Source organism: Sciurus vulgaris (genome assembly GCF_902686455.1).
Source record: "Sciurus vulgaris genome assembly, chromosome: 9".
In the NCBI taxonomy this organism is placed as follows: Eukaryota; Metazoa; Chordata; class Mammalia; order Rodentia; family Sciuridae; genus Sciurus; species Sciurus vulgaris.
The window spans coordinates 70,231,853-70,250,268 of record NC_136469.1 but is presented as its reverse complement, the minus strand read 5'-3'; the positions used below and the strand labels follow the sequence as shown (position 1 = coordinate 70,250,268).

The 18,416-nt window shown below is 38.7% G+C and overlaps 2 protein-coding genes across 2 annotated transcripts in view; one reads left to right on the top strand and one right to left on the bottom strand.

Moving 5' to 3' along the window:
• FAM13A (family with sequence similarity 13 member A) overlaps positions 1-4,637 on the bottom strand; it is a 378,453-nt gene extending 373,816 nt beyond the window's left edge. The window contains exon 1 of the mRNA XM_079153220.1: positions 4,381-4,637. The gene's annotated coding sequence lies outside the window, so the exon portion shown is untranslated. The remainder of the gene's footprint in view (positions 1-4,380) is intronic.
• A 1,668-nt stretch (positions 4,638-6,305) lies between these two features.
• On the top strand, positions 6,306-7,886 carry TIGD2 (tigger transposable element derived 2; the record flags this gene model as incomplete). The annotated part of the gene is made up of 1 exon (XM_079153961.1): positions 6,306-7,886. One exon carries the CDS (start codon positions 6,306-6,308, stop codon positions 7,884-7,886), a length of 1,581 nt encoding a protein of 526 aa, XP_079010087.1.
• Positions 7,887-18,416: the final 10,530 nt, after the last annotated feature.

The window sequence follows — 18,416 nt, the reverse complement described above, 5'->3', positions numbered from 1 at the left end:
TATCAACATACCAATGATATTCTTCACAGAATTTTAAAAGAATCCTTAAATTTGTATGAAATCCCCCCCCAAACACCCCAAAAGGCCAAAACAAGTTTTAGCAAAACAACAAAGCAGTAGGCATTACACTACCTGCCTTAAAAAAAAAAAAAAAAGCTGTAATATCAAAATAGCACAGTAGTGGCATAAAAACAGACACATAGACCAATGGTACAGGTTAGACAACCTAGATGTAAACCCACACATTTACAGTCAGCTGATTTTCAAAAAAGGAGCTAAGCACATACACTAGAGAAAAAACAGTCTTTTCAATAAATGATGTTAGGGCTGGGGAGATAGCTCAGTTGGTAGAGTGCTTGCCTTGCAAGCACAAGGCCCTGGGTTCAATCCCCAGCACCACAAAAAAAAAAAAAAAAAAAAAAAAAAAAAAAAAAAAAAAAAATGATGTTAGGAAAATTGCACACAAAGAATAAAACTAGATTCCTATCTCTGATCAGTTACAAAAATCAACCAAAAATGGATTAAAAATTTAAATGTGGCATCTGTAACTATGAAACTGTTGGAAGAAAACATGCTTTAGGACATTGGAATGGGCAAGGGTATTTCGGATGCAAAAGCAAAAAGAGACAAATAGATTACATTAAACTTAAAAGCTTCTTCTGCATAGCAAAGGAAACAATGGCCAGAGTGAAAAGACAACCTACAGAATACAGAAAATATTTGCAAACTATGCATCTGTCAAGACATTAATATTCACAATACATAAGGAATTTTAAAAACTCAATGGTAAAAAACAACCCAACTTAAAATAGGTAATAGACCTAAATACATATTTCTCAAAAGAAGATATACAGTCAGGAGTGGTGGCACATGCCTGTAATCCCAGTGACTCAGGAGGTAGAGGCAGGAGGATCACAAGTGAAAAGCTAGCCTCAGCAATTTAGCGAGGCCCTAAGCAACCTAGTGAGACTCTGTCTCAAAATGAAAATAAAAAGGGCTCGGCATATGACTCTGTGTGGTTAAGCACCTCTGGGTTCAAATTCTGGAATCCCAAAACAAAACAAAACAAAACAGTATGCAAATGGCCAACAGGTATATGAAAAAAAATCTTCAATATCACTAATCATCATGGAAATGTCAATCAAATATTAAAGATAATAAGTACTGTTGAGGATGTGAAAAGAAGGGCAAACTTGAACTCTCTTGGTGAAAATATTTTAGTACAGTCATTAGAAAAAAACTATATGAAAGTTTCTCAAAAAAAAAAAAAAAAATAGAACTACCATATGATCTAGCAATCCCCCCTCTGGATACATACCAAAGAAAATAAGAGAATCTGTACTCTCATGTTCATTGTAGCTCTATTCACAAGAGCCAAGAAATGTCTGTCAATTGATTAATAAATAAAGAAAATGTGGTACATAATGAGATGCTTTTCAACTATAAAAAAGAAAAAAAATCCTGTCAGATGCAACAACATGGATGGAACCAAAGATCATTATGTTAAGTAAAATAAGCCAGGCATAAAAAGCAAGTCCCATAAGATCTCACACATAGGTAGGAAAAAGTTAATCTCAAAGAAGTTGATTGCAGAATGGTGGCTTACCAGAAGATGGAGAAAACAGGTGGGAGGAAGAGATAGGGAAAGGTTAATCTGTGAGTATTAAGTTACAGTTACATGGAAATCAGAAGTTCTGGTGTGCTATTGCACAGTGAGGTGACTATAAATAATTATGTACTATGTATCTTAAAAAGCTAAAGGAAAGGATTTTGAATGTTTTCACCATAAAGAAATAATAGGGGCTGGGTGTATGGCTCAGTGGGACAGCACTTGCTTAGCATGTGCAAAGTCATCTGGATTTGATCCCCAGCACTGGAGGAGGGGAGGAGAAAGAAATAACAAATGTTTGAGGAGAGAAATATAGTTAACTTGAATTAAACATTATACAATATACACATGTATTGAACTATTACATCATACCCCATTAACATGTCCAATTTTTGTTTTCATGTATTAGTTAAAAATAAATCGAAATTAAAAAAGAATTAAAGAATTCACTATCTTTCAAAATCATTGTTATCAACTTTTTATAAAGGTCTGGGATTTTCTAAAGAGTAATGTGACCTTTCACTTGCATCCACAAACTTTCAAATAGAAGTGTTTGTACCTTTAACCATTCAAAAGGATATTTTTATATTAAAAGAGGAATATTAGGGACTTTTGTCTATAATCCAAAGTAAGATAACTTTAGAGTTGAAAGAATACAAATAACAAGCCTTCATTTTACTGATGAGAATGGGTTCACATCCTGCTCAATGGAAAACACACACACTCTCCAAAAGAAAAATAAATTATATTTAACTGGAAAATTTCCCTCTATTATATGTCTCTGAAAGCTGATGATAGTAACTTTCTTTTTAAAACAAGCCACTGAGTTTCAGTAGGCAGTAAATATTTTTAGCTACAGAAATATACTATTTGATATTAAATAGGTTAAATATACATGGAACATTAGTATCATGATCAAAATTTCATGTTTTTATCTTTAAGTTATTAGAGTAGTAATTTGGTATCATGGAACAAAAATTTCTAAATAAATGGGATCGGTGATAAAGGAAATGGAAAAAATGCAATCCCTTAAAATTAAGAATTTATTCTAACTAGAGATATCTTATTACATTACAAATCTGTTTTTCATGAAGAATACCAGGATAAAGACTCCATATAATGTGCATTGATATATCTCAGCAGAAAATTTAAACCTTATGAGAAATATAAGCCTGTTAAATTCTGTGCATTTGGACAAATGTACTATGATGTGTATCCATCACTACAGTGTCATACAGAGTATTTTTACCACCCAGAGAATCCATTCTTAACATTCCAACGTTAGTGCCCCTCACTCTAACATTAAGTTGATCACAATTAGCAACCTATCTCCTTAGAAAAAGGAGAAAGTTTACAGCTAAAACTTTAAAGACACAGCTGCCTTAGATAAGGTCATATTACAAGTCTGCTAAAGACAATTGCTTTAAGTGAAGTGGTGTTGGAGGTTGGGCGGGGACCAAGAGATGTGGGTTGTATCCAGATTGGAACTTAACACAAGGCGAAAAAAAGGGAACAGCTCTAAGTCCAAAACATCAACAAGCTGGAGAATTTAGGAGAAATAGAGACATGCATGTGATATCTGGAAGAAAATTAAACCCTAGAGATAGTGGGGCATGGGGATAAAAGGCAGGATTCATTTTTATTTAAATATCATAGGACAGAGTGACCCTAGTAGGCTGGAGGGTGAAGGGAATGCCAGGCAGCTGACATCTGCTTGCTTGCTGCCTCTTTTCCACATGATTGGCAGTCTGTAAGTCAGCACTCTTAAGAGGAATGATCAGATCCAAGTCTTTCACGCTCCTTATAAACAGCAGGGGAAAAGAAAAGTTTTTAAAATGACATAAAACTACTATAAAGTTAGACTTTTACCCAAAAAGGAAAACTGCCAGAAAGGGGATGGTGGTAGGAAACTAAGTGGGAACGGGGATAGGGGAGAGGGCGTCGAGAGGCAAGTCTACCTTCGGGAAAAGCAGGTATTTGTCAGAAGTCACTTACAGCCTCCCATCCTCAGAAGACCAGTGATTTTTGTATCACTCTAGACAGTCCAAGGCTGCGATTCTGAAGAAGGCAATTGCGCAGTTTTGGCGTGGGAGTCAAATGAAAGCCTGGGAATCAACATCTCTTTTCTGCAGTATGAATGCTCAGTTGAATTTCTGTCTCTGAGTTAGAAAATTCTAGCAACAATGTTGCCTCGTCAAATATATGACGAGATACTACGTTACTTTGTGTTAACGCAGATGCTCAGATGTTAAAAAAAAAATAATATAAAACTCAACAGAAGACTCTTCCACTTTCACACTACTTTACCCGGGGTCGGGGGCAGGGAGGCTGCGTTTCCACCGTAAACAGGTGCTGCAGGATGAAGGTGCAGCCGCTCCCACTCCAGGGAAGGTTCTGACGACGCTGCAGGTATCTCCGTTGGAAACACTAAATCCAACCTTTATCCAAATGCAATTCCCTGACTACAACTGAGACGTAGTGGGCGTAAAGGAGCTGCAGTAAATTCACGCCAGGGCGTCCCACAGGTTAACGCGTGTACCGGGTGCTGACAGTTCTAAGGGTCGGTCTCCACAGGGACGGACTTAAATCTTTGGGCATCAGCCAGAGAAAGGACACGACAACCAGCTCGAGCGCTGCCCGCTCTTCTCCATCCACCCTGGCTTGTTTGATTGGGTGTTGCAGAGTAAGAACCCCAGATATTCTCCCGAATCCTGTCCCACCCGGAGTCAGCGACCTGACCTCAGCCAGCAGCCTCGTCGCTCTCTCCTTACCTTGCCTCATGCATGATGCCGGCTTCTTCTCGTCTGGTCCGGGCGGGCAGCCAGCGGGGTGGGTGGGCTCGCGGCTCCCTACAGGGGCCTCTGGGAGGCGCAGGTATTGGCGCTGCCTCGGGAGGGCGGCAGCAGAGGCTGTTTGTAAACACTCTCCACGTGCGCTCGCCCTGCCCCATTCACAGCACTTCTCTGCGCCCGGTGATGCGTCGCTTTCTTACTCATTCGCCAAGGGTGCGAGTTTCATTCCCGCTGCGGGAGCAGGAAGCCTGGTCCTCAGAGCCCCACCACTGGGAGAAGCGCCAAGACAGGACGAGCTTGTACCGCCGCCTGCTGGCCAGCCAAGCAGCCTGCAGCCCCAAACGACCCGGCCATTAGCCGAACTCGTGCGGCGTCCGAGTCCCGCCCCACCTCCCGCCCGCTCGCGGAGTCCCCGCCCCGGGCCGCGCGCGCTCGCCCGCCAGGCCCCACCCCTCGCCGACACACGTTCCTGCGGGGGCGCGCGCGTGCTCCCTAATCCCCCGCCTTCCGGCTCCGGCAGCGACGCTGGCTCCGCGCTGCTGCCGCCGCGCCACCAGTGTCAGCCTCCCTCGGGAGACTCCATTTGCTCTCAGTGCGATCTGGCCACCGTGCAGGCAGGCGGAGAGCGATGCCCGCAGCCGGCGAGCTGGCGTCCTCTGCGCCAAGCGGCCGCTCACTGGCTGGCAGGCTACGGCGGTGACACCCTAGTCGCCCGCGTCCAGGCAGAATCCGGGCTCCCTCCCCGGGAGGAAAGACGTCCCGCGCTCCGGAGCTCGCGCGGCGGGGAGAGGCCCTGGCTAACACGGCTTCTCTCTGACCTCTTAATTTCAGGAGGTAGGCTACTGAGGTCCCTCTCGGTCATCCTAGATAATGCCTAGAAGCATTATTTGTCGTATTTAGCCATCACATTGATAGGAGGCGGTAATTTTCTCAACATAGTTGCAGGGTAGGTGTGGGTAATGCCACAGAACCCGGTACTGAAAAAGGAATGTTCTTGGTATTTTCCTTTAGGTTTCAGAGGCTCCGAGTACCTATACAGCCCTCACAGGAACTACTTCTGTTGGCCCATGGAGGATCATCTCTCACCAGGACTGTTGTAACATCTTCACCGAGCTTTCCACTCCATAGCTTTACCTTGGGTCCTGATTTCTAACCATGAAGTTTTTTGATGCTTTCTTTAATCACGTGACATCATCTCTTGCCCCAAATTTTCCCTTTCCAGTAGCAAAGTACATTAGGTGTAAGTTTGCGTTGAGTTAAAGTACAGAGTTTTCTGCTTGTCCACTTGCACCTCATTTGCACTTCTCACTTCTGTCCAGCTCACCTTAACTTGCTACGATTTTCATAAGCACTCACCTGTGTAACCTATAGCAATGCTTGCCTAGGAGAGATAGCATCCCTTGCAGTTCATTGCCCTATTAAGACAACACTGTAAGGAAATGAGTTTTCCCTTTGTATTTTGCTGTATGTCAAGTTTGCAAGTCCTATCTTGACTTTATTTTCTTGCACATTTCCCAAAACACTGCAACCAGAGTCTTACTGGCTTTAGCGAAGAACCTTTCCTGTAATGATGGCAACTGTTACGTGTGCAAGAGGACTGTTGTAGAGACCTTGTTATTGTAACCTTGGTTCAATATCTAACCTCCAGTAAGGTTGCAGTTCATGAAAAGTCCTCAAAGTAAGAGGAAGATAGAAGATAGGGTTGGAACTTTTCTTCCGTAGGAAGTTTGTTTTAAAATGCAAATGAAGAGAGTCCTGTGGACTTTTTCTGAAAATTGGCCATCACAGTAGGTCCTCATGGCAGAGGAGGGATCTTAATGCTCCATATTCTAATCTTTTTGTATTCAAATCTAAGTTGTTAATTATCTTGTTCCAGTAATCACCTTAAACATTAGACACTTAAAATGTTAGGGAAACGTAAGCGTGTGGTATTGACAATTAAGGACAAGCTTGACATCATTAAGAAACTTGAAGAAGGTATCTCTTTCAAAAAACTTTCTGTGGTGTATGGAATTGGTGAATCCACAGTTCGTGATATTAAAAAGAACAAAGAAAGGATTATAAACTATGCAAACAATTCAGATCCTACAAGTGGGGTATCCAAACGTAAATCTATGAAGTCATCAACATATGAGGAACTGGATAGAGTTATGATAGAGTGGTTTAACCAACAGAAAACAGATGGGATTCCAGTGTCAGGAACCATTTGTGCAAAACAAGCCAAGTTCTTTTTTGATGCTTTAGGGATGGAAGGTGATTTTAATGCATCATCTGGCTGGCTAACTCGATTTAAGCAGCGCCATGGTATTCCAAAGGCTGCTGGGAAGGGAACAAAATTAAAAGGAGATGAAACTGCTGCCAGTGAATTTTGTGGTAACTTTCAGGAATTTGTTGAGAGAGAGAATCTACTACCAGAGCAAGTTTATGGTGCTGATCAAACTGGATTGTTCTGGAAATGTCTCCCATCAAGGACATTAGCTCTTGACTCTGAGCAAAGTACTTCTGAGTATAGGTCTAGCAGAGAGAGAATCATTATTATGTGTTGTGCGAATGCCACAGGTTTACACAAACTTAATCTTTGTGTTGTGGGGAAAGCAAAAAAACCCCGTGCATTCAAAGGAACTGATCTTTCAAACCTTCCTGTAACTTACTTCAGTCAAAAAGGTGCATGGATAGAACAGTCTGTTTTCAAACAGTGGTTTGAGAAATATTTTGTGCCACAGGTGCAGAAGCATTTGAAATCCAAGGGGCTTCTCGAAAAAGCAGTGCTTCTCTTAGATTTCCCCCCAGTACATCCAAATGAAGAACTGTTGAGTTCAGATGACGGCAGAATAATTGTGAAATATTTGCCACCAAATGTCACAAGTCTAATTCAACCAATGAGCCAGGGAGTTTTAGCCACAGTAAAAAGATACTACCGGGCAGGACTTCTCCAGAAATACATGGATGAAGGAATTGACCCCAAAATGTTTTGGAAGAATTTGACAGTGTTGGATGCAGTTTATGAAGTATCAAGAGCTTGGAACATGATTAAATCAAGTACCATAACCAAAGCATGGAAAAAACTTTTTCCTGGCAATGAAGAAAATTCAGTCATGAACATTGATGAAGGAGCCATTTTAGCAGCTAACTTGGCAACAGTTTTACAGAACACAGAAGACTGTGAACATGTTGACATTGAGAATATTGATCAATGGTTTGACTCTCGGAGTAATGACTCAAGCTGTCAGGTGCTAACTGACAGTGAAGGTGCTGAGGACCAGGCCAAGCCTGTGGAGCAAAAGCCTTTCAATAAGACTAAAAAAGCAGAACTGAACCCAGAGAAACTTATTAGCCATAAGGCTGCACTTGAATGGACTGAAAATTTACTGGATTATCTAGAACAACAAGATGACATGCTTCTGTCTGATAAGTTGGTATTACGGAGGCTTCGGACCATAATAAGAAGGAAACAGAAAATCCAAAATAGCAAAAGTCATTCATAATGCTGTTAAGTGTTGCAGTGGTTTGCATCTTTGTGACTTATTGATCTGCAATGGATCTTACTTTGTTTGAAGTGCTGTGGATTCTGAGGCCAAATACCTTTTATAAATAATTTTAGGATTAGATGCCATTTTTGATTGCTTAAATTACAGTTCTTTAATGTTGATTTTAATAATTAAGCATTGACATGTAACTTGTCTGTCTACTGATTCTAATCTGTATTATACTAATTAGATCATAAGGTACCTAAGGTCAGGGATCTTGTGTCTGTCTTGTGCCTGAATTTCAATGTGTCTAATAAAGGTCCATGCACACTATAGGCACACAATAAATCTTACTTAAATTGAATTTTTATGACTTTCTCTGAATTTTTGTTTCTAAATTGAAATATGGTAGGCATAAGTTTCTGTTTTTGCCGCTGAAAACTCTGCAAAGACTGTGTTAGAAACTCAGGGAGGTGGTACATACCTGCAATCCATAGGCTGAGGTAGGAGGATTTTAAGTTCAAGGTCAACGAACCTCAGCAACTTAGCAGAGACCCTATCTCGAAAACACAAACTGAGCAAGCATTTGGCTCAGTAGTAGAGCAATTGCCTGTCATGCACAAATCCCTGGGTTCATTCCCAGAACCAGGGGAAAAAAATTGGACCTGACTGCTGAGAACTGAAGGACAGTAGTCCCAAGCCTTAAAATAAGGCATTCCTGTACAAGCAATATTTGGGCAATCAGCAATTCAAATTGACCATCTCTGAATATAGTGAAGGAAAATCTAAGGTTAAAATGACCCTGGGAAAAGGGTTTGCATTTCACTTTTACTCCATTTGACAATGGAATTGTCTTTGTGGAAAGAATGCCCATGCTGTTCTAAGAAATATATTTTAGTTTCCAAACCATTGTGATCAGAAGAGATAAGGGTTAAGTTTCATGATATGTCATTTTGATTCTTTACAGATTGATCAGTAGCTTTTCTTTTTACTTAGCTATTTCACATTAATGTAAGACTTTAAGTAGACCATTGCTTTCATATAGCATATTTTTCTCTGACATGCTCAGAATATAAGTGTGTGTATATATGTGTGTGCGTGTATATATATATATATATAAATTATATATATCTATCTGTGGAACAGCATCTGTATGGTAGACTAATTAAGAAGGACGTGAGAGAGCCACTCCAGAAAGAACATGGGCTACTGTGTGACCATGGGCAAGTTATCTAACTACCCCCTGCTCATGTATAAGATAGGGATATTATCTGTCTCAAAGAGGGCTTGTGAGGAGTAAATGAGTTAATATCTGTGAGGTATGCAGACATGTTTAAGACATCTTAGATTAATTGTAGGAAACGGAAATAGAATTGTAATTTCTTTGCTCTAGACTATTAATATTATTGCTAATAAAATAAGTAGATATTAATTTTGTTTATAAAAGAAAAATTTTTTAAGAATGTCCAAATTTGAGCTTAATATATACTTTACAAGAGATCATAGGAATACCTAAAATATGATTCTATGGTTTGTCTTAAACATGCTCATTAATAGCAAATGCCATAACCATATATGTTCTTTTAATAAAAGAGAATAATAATAAAAAAAAAAACTATACGAATATTGGCACAATTCACTGAAGCAATAAAATACCTTTAAAGTAGGTAAGAATAAGACAGTGGGAAGTAGGACGCTTGAAATAGTTTATCAAACTAATACAGAAACAGAAAACCAGAGCAAAAGAAATACCACAGGAGGCTGGTTATAGTAATCAGGTCCAGCCATTGACAGCAAGATTCCTTGTGATTTGATTTGAGGGGATAGTAGAGGCACATCTGACAATTTCTTCTTTCATGAGTCTATCATTAGCTCAGAATTCTGCCTTTTGAGCTGAGGCTTTGGGTTCTAGAATGACTTTTCCAGAAGACTTCTAAGAATCCTCTTTCTTTGGGAGAATTCATGGGTCACCTTCCTCAGTCTACACAGTTTCACCTACCTGATAGACTTGAGGAAATGGCTGAGGTCCAAAGCTAATTGAGCTTCCCCAAGAAGGGCAAAAATTGATAATGGTCATGACCTACATTTGAATACTGCTTTCTACTTTTTTACAGTGCTTTTTACTAATAAAAACTTCTCAAACTTCTTCAATCATGACACTGAAATGGCCTAATCTTGTATTTTTATTATAAATGCTAATGTGACCTGTGATTCTGATTCCATAAGTCATTGTAATATAAAAATCTTTTCCCCCTTCCAGATAATGTAATATATTAGATTCTGTAGAAAGACGCAAGGTGGTTATCTTGTTTAGCCACATACTGCATATAGATACCCTGGGCTGAAAAGCACAGACATATAGGCTCTTGTGATTTTGTGTGCCTTAGAGAAAACATGCACAAATTCTTAACTATTGGTAACTATTTAAAAAATGCATATTTTTTAGGACACTTGAAAGACAAAACAGACCAAATGGAGAAAGTGGTAACTAAGAGCTTACTTTTTAAAAATTGATAATGGAAATATTTAGCATTTCATAATTCATCCTCAAAGTAATGCAGTGGTTTATTGCAATAAAGTTGGCAGAATTCAAATTGGTAGCCATGATCAAGTTGAGCAGAATTATAGTATTATAATAGCTATTGTTCTGTGATTCATTTTGCTTTTAGTTTACTTCATACTGAGCCACACAGTCACTTCATGTTGAGTTTTCTGAGTTTAGGAAAAATGCTGTGTACTAAGTGGCATGACTTATCTGTAGCAGAACACAGAACTACCCAAACCACAGACTCACAGACACCTGCCTACTGTGCTGTGACCGGAGCCACGGAGCCATAGTACTAGAAACCAAATTGAGGGCCTGAATGCCTAATAGCCCTATTCAGGAGGCTTGTGTCCACTTTTTACCTTACTATTTTCACAAAGTTGACCATTTCCTAAATATATACTTTATATCTTAAACAGTAATGTCTACAAAGTCACAGGTCTTGCTTGTGTGTCAGTTGTGGTCTTTTCTGTTCAAATTAAAGTGAATATAAAACAATTGTTTACCAAAAATTCTTGCCTGTCTATAACCTAAAATTAGCTTGCATACCTCATCTGCATACATTGAGAAATGGTAGCCAAAAAGAAGGAAGAGGTGGTTGAAGTCCAATGTATTTGGAGGGCAAACACCAGCTTCTCTGCTCTGGGTAAAACTTGGCAGATTCTGGCCCTCTTTTGACCTCAGTTTCTTTCTGTATAAAAAGATAGAAGGTTAAATGGACACTCCAGGCATTCATAGACAGCAGCTATTAAGCAACATCATAGCTGTTTGTTGGTCTCCTGGCTTGGCTTGCAGAGTGAGTCACAACTTTCTCACATGGTGACTGTACAGACCTCCAGGGGTCTTAGCATGCCTGTTTAGGTTCAAGGCACAGATCATCTCTGGGAATGCTGGGTGAGGTGTATGTATAGGCAGGAAGGCAAAGCTGAGTTCTCTGTCCCCTAGGACTATGGTGTATACTATTGATCACCACAGAAGCCCATAAGTAAAAAACAAAGCAGGAAGAACCAACTGTAGCCACAGTTTGGGATAACAGGGTTCAAGAAGACATGTGTTTTTCCACACAGTATTAGGTCTACTTCTAAGATGATAGCTCATGTGCTGTAAAGAAGAAACACAAATTGCCTATGCAAATGCCAAGGGAGGGACTGGGGTTGTGACTCAGTGGAAGAGCACTTGCCTAACGTGTGAGGCACTGGATTCAATCCTCAGCTCCACATATAAATAAATGAATAAAATAAAGGTCTATCAACATCTAAAAATATATATTTTTTTAAAAAATGCCAAGGGAAAACTGAAGGAGCAGGTTTAATGCGGACATGAAGCAGCACCAGCATCTGCAGCACTGGTCAGTCACCATGGAATGGATGAGTCCAGGGGCCACAGGGTCTGGTTTGCCCAGCATCTGCCAGTATCTGCCTAGTTTATACCTGTCATCCCAGAGTAAGTGTTACAGTACTCCTTTTACCTTCAGGTATGCCAGATTAGAAGAAAATTAGATGGTTTCCCTATCAATGAGGAAAATAAAGAACAGAGAATGTAGGTGATATGCCCAAGGTCATAGAGTCACTGGGGCCCAAGAAGGAAGTAGAACTTGAGGCAATGTGGCCTACTGGTTGAGGGCATGGCTCCCTCCACATGTGCCTCTGAGGAATGAACTATGTGATTAATCCTACTTCACCTCATGGCCCAGCATGGCACCTGCCTCATTAATACAGGTGGGAGTTCCTTATTGAAAGTTTGTTTCTCCCTGTGGACAAATAGTACACCCAGCCCATGTGCTGAATGTCTGCTATGTGTCAAGCAGAAAGCTGGGTGTTCTGCAAATTAACATCTAGTTTTATGATCCTCAAAACCAATCCTATGAAACATAATACCTGTGTCAGAGGGAGCCCTCAAAGGGAGTTGGCAGAGTCAACAAACATTTCCATCCAAGACAAACACCGGAGTCTCAGCCACTGGAAGAAGCTGTGGTCCTGTGTCCGTGGGCATTCAGACTGTAGGAACCTGTGTGGCAGTCAGGCAATCAAAACTTCCTCAAAACCCATATGTGTTATTTTTCTGAGGCAAACCAAAGGTATATTTCTCACGGTTCTTGCTGCATTTGGTGGTGGATCTTTTATATACATTTGTAATAGATAAAAATAAACCAGATTACAAATTCTTTTTAAAATCTTAAACCATGTACCAAGTTTTTGATTGAAATTGTGTAGGATAAGTTAAACTTAAATTGCATTCTATTAATCAATGTGAGTGTATTTCTGCAAGCATAGTTATGTTGGAATAAAGTTTTAAAAAGCAAAACAAAACAAAACAAAACACTTTTAGCATCCAGTAATGTGCTTGGCATGTGTAATTCCAAAGAATGCTGCCATCAGCATTATTACCAGGCAGTCAAACCTTTGTAAATCCACCAGGCTCAGAAAATCTTTGGATGAATCTCCACAGAGACTGACTGTCATAGTCCTCATGAGGGACATCTTTTAAATTCCCTTCTGATCAAAGATCAGGACTGGGTTGTAGGGTAATCTAGCCCTGTCTACTCTGATCACTGGGACCACAAACATTCTTTCGGCATAGAAATCCACGCTATTTTCTATTCTTCTTCAGGACATCCTGGAACCTCCTAGCCACAGGCCCATGCCAAGAACACACTTGATTGACATAATTTGGAAAGCTGAAAACAAAGTATTTTAAGTGCATAGTGAAATGTGTAAGGCTAAGTGCCTCCCACTTTTGAGACCAACCTAAAGATTCAATTGAAGCTCCTTTAATAGAACTTTAAGTGTGATTTATGAATATTCCTAGAATTCTGAACACAGTCCTTTGGGGATTTTTATTTTCACAGTAATTCTGTAATGAGATTATCAGCTCTTACTGCTGTAACTGATTCAATCACTGAGGGACATGATATTTTAGAGGTATTTTACAGATATTATAAAAAACAATGGGATTTGGACTATCCAATTTGTTTCCCTTAAGTTACAAGAGGAAAATTGACTGTGAAACTCAGACTCATTAACTTGTGAAGTAACCTCCACCCAAAGCGCTTTTGTTCTCAAGAGGATCTTAACAAGTGGAACTTGTAACAACTAGTTTTTTCAAAGACCAACATAAACGATACCTAATTATTTCCTACATTATAGAATATGTTGACATTCTAGAATTTATTTATAAACACAATTACCGTTCAGCCTAAAGATGGACAGAGTTAAAGATAGTTTTTCTCATTTATTGATGCAATCAATGGACAGTTTTTTAAAAGTTATCTAAAAGAATAAGTCTTTAAAAATAGTTTTTTTTTTTTTTTAATGAGAAATGTGTTTGAGGTCATGTGCAGAAAGTTATCTTAAATATAATGTAATAACCCAGAATTTTTAAAAAAATTTTCCTTGTTATCTAAAAAAATTAACCCAACTTGAATTCAATAGTTTTGATAATGTATATCATTTAATGCAAACTAACATACTTTAAGCTATTTCAGCATAATAATTACAATAGTATGGTATTTTTAAAAATTTTCTACTGTGGGACTATATGTAGGGATAACATTTCTATTTTCTGTTAACCAGCATTTGGGGCCATTTGCCCATTTACTTTAACATTTGGAGGGCTTTGTGTCCCCTCAGTGTATGTATTAATAAAAAATTTCACTTATAGCACAAAATATTTGTATTATTTTTCTATAAAAATAATATTCATTACTATAAATTTGACTTAACAGATATATTGGAATATAATATACAATATAATAAAAACTCTTCTATCATGAGAACAAACTCCTGTATTTCACATTTTAATATCTGGGAAATTGGGACATTTCATCCAATCAATATCTTGCAAACGATAAAATTTTTACCTTGATATGTGAAATAATGATGTCTTTTAGATTCTATGAAATGTAAAAAAAACTGTAAATCTTGCCTTCCTTTTGAAAATAGAGAAAATCATGATTGTGTACAGAAAAAATTTCCATTTAGTAGATTTATGTTAATAAAAGCAACACCATTTGTGTTCAGTGAATCAAAATAAAAAAGAATACTATATTAAAATTAAAAATAAAATCAAAATTATATATTACAAATTAATATGCAAAAGTTAGATAACTTCTTTTGAAAAGATAATCTATCTTCAGAAATCTAATTTCATAATATTATTTACTCACACACTTGCATTGTTTTACTAATTTAGGAGAAAATAATTCTTACAAAAATATTGAAAATGTGTTTTTTAAAGACATGCTGCTTTATTTCTTTTAAATATTAAAAAATAAATTGAGCTAACAAAATGCAGGCAAATAGTGGTTAGATTTGTACATGAATAATCTAGAATTTTTCAGATTGTTTATGAATAGCTTGTTTTTCCCCTTTGTATGTCCCATCCATATGACATACCATGCTGGGGTTTTTTTTGTTTGTTTTCCCTCACTTGATTCAGACTTCTTTAGTTTTAACTTAATAACCTTTTCCTGTTCCAGGCTCCCATCCCGGACACCACATTATAGTTGGTCATCATGTCTCCTGAGGCTTGTCTTGGCTGTAAGAGTTTCCCAGAATTTCCTTGCTTTGGATGACCTTGACATGATGACCCTGATAATTTTGAGAAGTGCTGGTCATGTATTTTGTAGAATGTTCCTTGTACCATAAAAAAATTTTTTTTTTTTTCCCGGTGGGGAGAGAATTCTTTGTGCATTTCTTGTCCACTCTGAGCAGATTTTGAATGTGACATGACATGATTAAAGCTACATTATATAAAATAAGAGAGAGAAATAAATTTGGATGAAGACCTGGGATGGCTTTTCATCACAAAAAGATTTTAAACTTGTCCTTTAAGAAATTAGCTGTGTTTGTGGTGGGGTTGGCAGGGGTGGGGTGAGCAATAGCATGAACATGGGGAATGCAAGTCATGTTCTAGTAACAAACTTATGTTGCACTGCAGTTTATTAAAGACTTAATGAGAAGTAAAGGTGTAAGGTTTGTTTGGGTCTGAGGGATTTTTTTGCCTCCTGACACATTGTGTCTTTTCCATCTTTTCCAACTTGTGTCTTTCCACTTCTCCAACTCCCTGACATCAGCAAATGTTAATTCTAACAATACCTGAAATTGGCATCAGATTCCCCAGATTTAAGGACTCAGTCTCACAAGATACCCTTACTTCAGACACCAGTTCTAAGTTTAGTTGAGGATTCTCCTACTCCACTTCTGGGTTCAATAATTTTCTAGAATGGCTAAGAACTCAAGAAAAATGCAATCCTTACTTTCACAGTTTATTATAAAGGACATAAAGGAACAGGCAAATGCAGAGGGCACAATCTAGAAGGGTCTGGAGTGCAGACTATGTCCTTGTGGAGTTGGGGGACATCACCCCTCTAGCAACCCAGAAGCTTCCAAATCCTATTGCTTAAGGTTTTCAAAATATTTTATGGAAGTACCACCAGGTAGGCATCATTGTTTAAATCACTGGCCACAAATCACTGACTTAATCTGTAGCCCCTGTCCCCTACCTACAGGTTGGGAGGTAGGACTGAAAGTCCCAAGCTTGTAATCAAAACCTAGTCTTTCTGAAGACCAGTCCATATCCAAAAGCTATCTAGGAGCCCCAAAAGTGACTTCATTAGAATAAAAGATGCTCCTATCACCTTTCATCACCCAGGAACTTCTTAACTTTGGACCAAGAAGCAGAAATAAAGACAAGATACCTTCCATATTATACCACAGGGCCCAATTTTAGAGAACATTGTTATGTATAGGTTTTGAGGTCTTTTTCTACATGCATTTTTTAAAAACATGAATAATGGAATAGTTCAAATTTGACTTTTAAGAAGTATACCATGGTTGGTGACAAAGAAGAGAGCAAAGACATAATGAGAGAAACCGGATAGGAGCTCTGGTGGTTGTCTAGCAGTGAAAGAATGAGGTATGTTCAAGCATAATAAGTGTGTTCAATAGGAAGAGAATCAAGAACGTCCATGGTGTGGGATTTCACAGCTGACCTACATCAGAGGGCAACAGGGAAGGAGTTACCACAACTTTGAAACACGGAGTTGAGTATCTGGCAGGATAGTGAAAAGGGTGTCTGATCTCCAATGATTGCATTCAGATTCCTGGGAGTACAGCACAAGGAATGCTCCCGCCATCTGTATATATTCCTTTTAGAGTGACTCAGGATCCCTTGAGTTTTCCCTGTTCTATGAAATTTGGATGAAATAGCCTTATACTTACTTTTTCTGCACATAACTTGCCCTGTGGGAGAACCAAAGTCCTCCTATGCTTTGCTGTGATTTTTGAGGGCACTTGTATTCTGCCTTTCTTTACGACTTATGTGACTTCCCTTTAACCCCCATTCTTTGGTTTCTGTAGCTGATGGGCAGAAATTTGATTTTCCTTATTATTGTCTGACTGAATTCTATCTTCTTAAGCCCTTACTTCCCGATGATAAAAGAAAAAACAAAAATAATTTGATTTTGATCACTCACTTCTAATTTCAGATTTATATTGTTTTTGAGGTAAATATTCAATTCTACATTTCAATAATTCAGAATTGAGACTCTATACAATGTTGGCTCTTTAGGGTTTTTCCTCCTTCCTCTATCAACTGGATGCCATATAGATTAAGGGGACAGTTTCTGTACTTTTGACCTCCGGGAAGAGCTCTAGTGCATGTCCTTTCTCTGCAGATTCCTTTGGTTTAAGGGTTAGGCTCTGGTCTTGTTGCATCTTGTGACACTACAGTGTGTGAGACTGGAGCACCTTGTGGTCTATTGTGTCAGCAAGTCCATGCCAGTGAGGCGGAAACTCTGACTCCATTCCCATCTTGGTACTCTGGGGGTCACTTGTTCCATATGAGCCTCTTCTTTGACCATTTACCCCATCTCCTCTGCTCATAAGGATACTTTATGTCCCTGCTGTCATATCCCAGCACACAGTGGCTCTTAACACTCACATCTTTCCAACTCCCCTGAGACATAGAGGGATTTCTTTCTGGAACTCCTCTATGCCACACATAGACCAGGAATTCAAAATTTGAACCTTACCTTCCTGGGCATTATTATGGTATAATTGTAAAGTAGAGAATAGAACTTGATTTATAGCTTAAATATTTAGGTATATAGTTCAGGTTCTGCACTTATAATCTTGCACAAATTTGGAAACATTAGATGTGTGCCCGATTAATATATTTCTTGGAAGTATTTTTTTGCTCCAGGCCTTTCTACAGTCATTATTCCTTTTCTTCTGGGATTCATCTCTGAATGGGAAGACCCAGGGATAAGGCCCCATATTTGTAGCTAAATGATTTGGCTCTCTTTTTCTTCTCTCCAGAGAAAATATTTTTCTAATTATCACTCTACAGGTACAGACATTTATGGATAAGTAACTTATTTTCTGTCCTCTTTGGTTTAACGCCTGGGGGTTCTGTGAATTAAGCTAGTGAAAGACAGATTAACATAAAAAAGAGACATAATTTTTGATAATATTTAGTGAAAGGAGGGGAACTCAAAGTTGCAGTTGGACTGAGAAGCTTACGAATTATTGTAACAAAGAAAAGGGGGTTTGGACTCTAACGTGATAATTGTGGAGAAGTGACTAGGTAATGTGAAGGGGAACGGGAAACTATTGGACAATTAGGGTTCTTTTAGTAAGGGCTGTCGATGCAGACTCATCTCATCTCATGCCAACTCTGTCTCCATGGATGATTTGCTCTGCTCTTCCTGGTATGGGATAAAGAGATAGGGAAATTTGTGCTCTGCCTTTAGGCTGACAAGAGGAGAGAGAACGCTTTCTACCTCTGTGGAATCTCAGTTGGCTTCAGTTCAACATAATCCTTATGTCACAGTGGCATATTTTGGGGTGGCATAAACTGAGTTCCTTCTGTTCTTAGTCCTCAAACTATAGTTTCTTAGTTTTTTAGAATCCAAATTTTTTTTCTTTCTTTCTTCTTTCCCCCTTTTTTCTTTTTCAACTAGCTTGGCTTTAACAAGTGAGAGTGCTGCTTTTCAGATTATT